Source organism: Cebus imitator, unplaced genomic scaffold, assembly GCF_001604975.1.
Source record: "Cebus imitator isolate Cc_AM_T3 unplaced genomic scaffold, Cebus_imitator-1.0 Scaffold169, whole genome shotgun sequence".
Lineage (NCBI taxonomy): Eukaryota > Metazoa > Chordata > Mammalia > Primates > Cebidae > Cebus > Cebus imitator.
In genome coordinates, this window is record NW_016107484.1 from 2,817,184 (window position 1) to 2,823,576 (window position 6,393).

A 6,393-nucleotide genomic window follows, 5' to 3' on the forward strand; every position below is an offset into this window, starting at 1 on the left:
ACCTTCACCTCCTGGCTTCAAGTGATTCTCCTGCCTCAGCCTCCTGAGTAGCTGGGACTACAGGCATGTGCCGCCATGCCTGGCTAATTTTTTATTTTAAATAGAGATGGGGTATCGCCATATTGACCAGGCTGGTCTCGAACTCCTGACCTCATGATCTGCCCGCCTTGACCTCCTAAAGTGCTGATATTACAGGTGTGAGCCATCTCACCCAGCCTGATTTTATTCTTTAAAGCCTCTTTGTTGCCTTCCTCTCCTCTCTGATTTGCGAGTGCCTTGTTCTATATGGTGGGCCCCAAATGACCCGTTTTCCTAAATATTATTCTGATTCATAACAATGATAATGGTCAACAAATGCCAAGTGTTTAACAATGTGCCAGCAATTTACTTAGATTGTTTCATTTGACTGCTCCAAGCCACCTTGTTAAGTGCCATGATTATGTTTATTCCGGGCAGAGAGAGGAGGAGCAACCCACCCCTAGTTGCTGGATTGGACATTGGGGAAGCTGGGATTCCACCACAGGTCTCTGTTCCCCAGCCTGGGGTGTTAATCACCCTTCCGCCTCCCCCACGTTCCACTGGCTCCTGTCTAGATACCTCCCCATCCCAGCAGTGTTAGAGACAGAGTCTGGCTGCTGCTTCTTTCTTTTTCAGTCTTCCACAGATCTTTGCACGGTACAGAGTAAATGAAAGTGCCCAATAAATGTCTTTCGGATGACCATGCAGGTGGCTGAACAACATCTGTCTTGCCTGTGATCTTGGCGCACCTGTTGCTGTTGCTGGCATCATCGCAGCTCTGATGGATGGAGGACCACCGGCTGGTCTTTGATTCCAGAACTCAGTGACGGTCTTACAGGGCCGCCTCTCCCTGTTTTGCAGATGTACGACAACATAGCATCGCTGAGGTTTCATGACGGCGATAGTGGAGAGAAACTGGTGTCTGCCATGATTTCAGCAGAAGGAGAAGTCATGGAGTTTCGGAAGATCGTGCGGGCTGAAGGGCGCGTGGAGGACTGGATGACGGCAGTTTTGAATGAAATGAGACGAACTAATAGACTAATTACCAAAGAGGCTATTTTTAGATACTGTGAGGACAGAAGCAGGTAAGCCTGTGAATGTGGATGTGCATTGGTCTGTCCTACTTCATAGTCACAGTGGATTCATTTTAAGTGCTTGGAGTAGAGTGACTGACATTCTAAATGAGATTTATGTTTTTGGAATAGGTAATTAGCGGACAGATAGATGTCTTGATTGATTGATTGATTGAGACAGGGTCTCGCTCTGTTGCCCAGGCTGGGGTACAGTGGCACAATGATTCACTGCAGCCTTGATCTCCCGGGTTGAAGAGATCCTCCCACCTGAGCCTTCATTGTGGCTGGGACTACAGTTGTGTGCTACCATACCTGGCTAATTTTGTACTTTTTTGTGGAGATGGAATCTCACTGTGTTACCCAGGCTGGTCTCAAACTCCTGGGCTCAAGTGATCCCCCCACCTTGGTTTCCTACAGTGCTGGGATTAGAGGCGTCAGCCACCGCACCTGGGCAAGATAGCAGTCTTTACATGATCACCCCGTGCAGTACTCTCAAAGTGTGCTCCCTGATGGCAGCACAGGGCCCCTGGGATTGTTAGAAATGCTGATTCTTGGGTCTTAGCCCACACCTGCCCATCAGAACTCTGGGGGTGGGGCCTGAGGATTTGTGTTTTTGCAAGCTCTCAGAAGATTCCCAGCACCCTTAGCATGTGAACCACTGACTTAGCGAACCACCAGAAGCTATGTGTTTAGTAGGATTATGTGTATGTAACGTTGTTTCTAAAATATTTACTGAGTTTCAATCATTCTTTGATTTTTGTGGCTAGAGAGGCTTCAGGATATCATGCTGAGCCCGGCCTGCTCCTAACAGCTGAGTGCAGTCCAACTGGAGAAGACTCTGGCTAACTTGTCCTATTAGATTGAGGCAGGATCCCCCATGAAGTTGGAGTATATTTGGCAGGGCCTTAATATAGACATAAAATCTTTCTTGTTATTATGAGAACACCATCCTCTTGATTTTGTACACTGCCTTTTTTAATTTGCAGAGCGAAAACATCTACTTAAAAATAAATTATTAGAGAATAGCATAATGTTTATTTGATTATGATCCTACTGTTTTTGAGGTACTGTGGCATATCAAGAAGTTGTTGGCATCTTTATGTAGATATGTTCAGCGGTATGCAGGCAAACTGGGTGTCTATAAAAATTCTTTTAAAGCTTTGATTTAAAGCATTTGCCAGTTTCCATGGTGCAAATATTTCTGCCATGGCTGATTTCAAAGCTAAATGAAATAATAGTAAGTGTTTTAACAACCAGCTTGCCAAATTCCTGAATATTTGACAATTAGTCTTGTGAGCTGATAGGAGGTGGCTCTAGCATTCATTTAACTAATATTCCTTCCACCCCTGCTCTGGGCTATTCACTACGCTAGATGCTATTTCAAAATGAACTAGATAGAAATCTCTGCCTTATGTATGTAGCAATCGCTGAATGTTTTGAAGTCTCTTTCATGCTTCAGAATACTGTCAATTTTACATCTATATCAGTTGATTTTATTTGCATGATGTCTACCATTATGCTAGGGCATCGCTGCGTTTGGCAGTGCTTACCTGGTGGAAGAGAGTGAGGGAAGGCAGCCTGAGGACTGAAAGAGATCTTTTTCTCTTCCAGATGCTCCTTTGAGTGCATGAACTTGTTGCTTCCAACAGGGGGACTAGATGAGCATGTTGATTTATTTGTGCTGACACATGTGGCATCACTGAGAAGTTAGGGCCAGGTGTATCTAGTCCCAGGAAACACCAGCGTCCTAGGCTTTCTTAGCTTTGCCCTGATCATTCTATCTTCTCTGATCCTGTGGCCTCAGCTTCCACCTCTTCCTGTTTCTGATTCCAGGTGTGTTGTCCTTTGCAAGACCCATCTTTGTTCATCAATTCGGTATGGTCCTCTGGGCCTTCGTAATCTTTGTTGTGTCTCTCCTGATGTGTAGGGATCATAGATACTGTAAATTAATCTTCAGGCTTTAGCTGCACCACAAAATTTTAAAATGAGACAACAAAGATCAATGTGCTTTTTATACTCTTCCAAACTTATTTTGCCATTAACTGTAGGTCATCAGGATAATGACTATGGTAATCCACAGTCCCTTTTCCAGTACTGGCATTGTATTAGTCTGTTTTCATGCTGCTATACAGAAATACCCAAGACTGGGTAATTGATAAAGGAAAAAGGTTTAATTGACTCACAGTTCCGCATGGTTGGGGAGGCCTCTGGAAACTTGCAGTCATGTTGGAAGGCAAAGGAGAAGCAAGTGCGTTTTTCACAAGGTGGCAGGAAAGAGAGAGAGAAGGAGGAAATGACAAACACTTGTGAAACCATCAGATCTCATGAGAACACACAGTATCATGAGAACAGCATGGGGGAAACCGCCCCCTTGATCCAGTCACCTCCCACCAGGTCCCTCCCTCAACACGTGGGGTGATGGGGATTACAATTTGAGATGAGATTTGGGTGGGGACACAAAGCCAAACTTTATCAGGCATTTTCAGCTCTGAGTCCATTCTTTTTTAAGCACACTTTAGAAAAAAAGCTTGCCTAAATGTGTTTCCAGGCACTCACAAGCTTCGCAAGTTAGTGCCTCTGTAGAAGAAATCCACGTGGCCAATAAACATATGAAAAGAGGAGAAACCCCACGACTCCACAGGATCCGCACTTTAAGGCCGGATGGGATGTTTTGTTTCACCTTTTAGACTGGCAGAAATTCAAAAGCACGATGCAACCTGGCCAGCCTGGGCAGTGTGGTCGGAGATGACGAAATTCTTTGTTGGAATTTTTATTTTCTTTCTTGAGGCAGGGTCTTCCTCTGTTGCCCCGGCTGAAGTGTGGTGGTGTGATCTCGGCTCACTGCAGCCTTGAGCTCCTGGGTTCAAGCAAACCTCCCACCTCACCCTCCTGAATAGCTGGGGCTACAGGCGGGTGCCACCACATCTGGCTAATTTTTGTATTTTTGGTAGAGACAAGGTTTCGCTGTGTTCTCCAGGCTGGTCTCAAACACCTGAGCTCAAGCAATCTGCCGCCGGAAATTTTTTTTTTTTTAACTTCTTACAGTAAACCCAAAATACCAAGTTGGTTTAAAAACCTATAATCAAATGTTTTATTTCATTTTATTTTTTAGAGGCAGGGCCTCGCTCTCTCACTCAGGCTGGAGTATGCTGTCGTTATCATAGTTCGCTGCAGCCCCCATCTCCTCGGCTCCAGTGCTGGGACTTCAGGGGCCCTGTAGTAGCTGGGACTTCAGGCACATGTCATCATGCCTGGCTAGTTTATAATTTATTTTTTGTAGAGACAGGGTTTTGTTATATTGCCCAGGCTGGTCTTGAATTTCTGGTTTCAAGTGATCCTCCTCCTTGGTCTCCCAAAGTGTTGGGATTACAGGCGGGAGCCACAGCGACTGGCCTGAAACATTTAAAAATGATGTGACGTCTTTCTGTGGAGTTAGGTACGTGCAACATTTTTTTGTGGGGAGGGGTACCCCGAACTGGTATTTACTACCTTGTCAGAGGCAGGTAAAACCCTACTCCTAAGTCTTACTCCTCTGACTTAGGTAGACAAATGTAGGCACTTGCTTACCTAAAGCCTTTACTTTGCCCCCCCCCCCCACTCCAGATCAAAGAAATAAATTCCTGAAGGCACTGTTTTTGGTACCAGTCCCTGGACTGATGAGAGCCTCTTTCAGGTGTGCGTTTTCTGCAGGGTTGATTGGATGCTCCTGTACCAAGGCATGGTGGTGCTAGCCGCCAGCCAGGTGTGGTGGACCTGGGAGGTGGAAGACGTCTTCCGGAAGGTGCAGAAAGGGGAGAAGCAGGCCATGAAGAACTACGGCAAGAAAATGCACCGGCAGATTGATGAGCTGGTAACTCGCATCACCATGCCCCTGAGCAAAAACGACAGGAAAAAATACAACACCGTTCTCATCATCGACGTGCACGCCAGAGACATCGTGGATTCTTTCATAAGAGGCAGGTGGGCATTTTCTAGGGGCACTGGCATTTCAAAAGGGACCCTTTGTGGTCCTCTGACCTCCCTTAACGGTTTCCACTTCCTCCTCCACTTTTCTTTCCATCCAGCATCCTGGAGGCCCGGGAGTTTGAATGGGAAAGTCAGTTGCGGTTTTACTGGGACCGGGAGCCGGATGAGCTGACCATCCGCCAGTGCACGGGAACCTTTGGCTATGGCTACGAGTACATGGGCCTGAACGGCAGGCTGGTCATCACGCCCCTCACTGACCGGATTTACCTGACGCTCACACAGGTGACTGTCGGCCTGGTGCTTGTGGTTGCCACTTACCTTGGGGCGGGGCATTTTCTCTATGCTTGAAGCGTGATGACTGCAGGGATTGAAATAGCAAGGGAGATCGTTGCTTTGAAATCTTGAAAAACGTTTCCATTCGGGATGTGACTCGATTGACATCGTCTGAGATTGGGCTGTCAGTGTGGCTGTGAGCACCCCGAGGCAGCTGCCTAGTCCCTGGTACACTGGTCCCCAGGTAATGGTGTGTCGGGGGTATCAGTAGAGGCCAATAGGAAAATGCAGAAATGTCAAAGATGGTGACTGTCAGGGCAAGTGTGATGTGGTTTGCACGTCTTGTGGCAGCTTTTGATCCCGAATATGTCTGTTCAAGTGAACAGCCTTGGATGATGGAGATAGCGTCTCCATCCAGGACAGAACGTAAACTAGTTTGCTGTGCAGGAAATGAAGATAACACTTCCATCCAGGCAGAGCTTGAGCAGGTTTGCAAGCAGCCCCCAAGACTGCTTGTCAGATGCCTGCTAGTGTTCTTTTTTGCTTTTTAGAAATTAGAGATGAGGTCTCGTTATGTTTCCCAGGCTTGCCTTGAACTCCTGGCCTCAGGTGATCCTCCCACCTTGGCCTCCCGATTAGCTGGGAGCATAGCATGCACCACTGCACCTGGCTAGGTTGGTGGCCTCTTAAGCTCACAGTTTCTCGGCTGTGTCTCATACCCACTGTGGGTGCGGCATGCACCTGGCCTGTCTCCACATCACCTCATGGGATTTGCAGGGACAGGATGAAGGGAATGAGTGAGAGCAGGAAGTCATACTGCCTCCTGTGCTGTGAGTGTAAAGTCCTTTGCTTTTGAGAAAAAGAATGTAATCTTATCTGTATTGGTTAGGGCTCTCCAGAGATACAGAACCAAAAGGACATAGCTCGCTCTCTTGTGCACGCACGCTCTCTCCACCCATCCACCCATCCATCCATCCCTCCATCCATCCATCCATCCATCCATCCATCCACCCATCCATCCACCCACCCACCCATCCACCCATCCATCCATCCATCCACCCAT

General features: G+C 47.1%; 1 protein-coding gene across 1 annotated transcript in view; it reads left to right on the forward strand.

The window, feature by feature from the left end:
• Nucleotides 1–6,393, forward strand: part of DNAH10 (dynein axonemal heavy chain 10) — a 177,268-nt gene that overhangs the window by 77,836 nt on the left and 93,039 nt on the right. Inside the window, exons 29-31 of the mRNA XM_037744185.1 lie at nucleotides 880–1,103; nucleotides 4,782–5,051; nucleotides 5,156–5,339. Of these exons, the coding sequence (XP_037600113.1) occupies nucleotides 880–1,103; nucleotides 4,782–5,051; nucleotides 5,156–5,339 (678 nt within the window). The remainder of the gene's footprint in view (nucleotides 1–879; nucleotides 1,104–4,781; nucleotides 5,052–5,155; nucleotides 5,340–6,393) is intronic.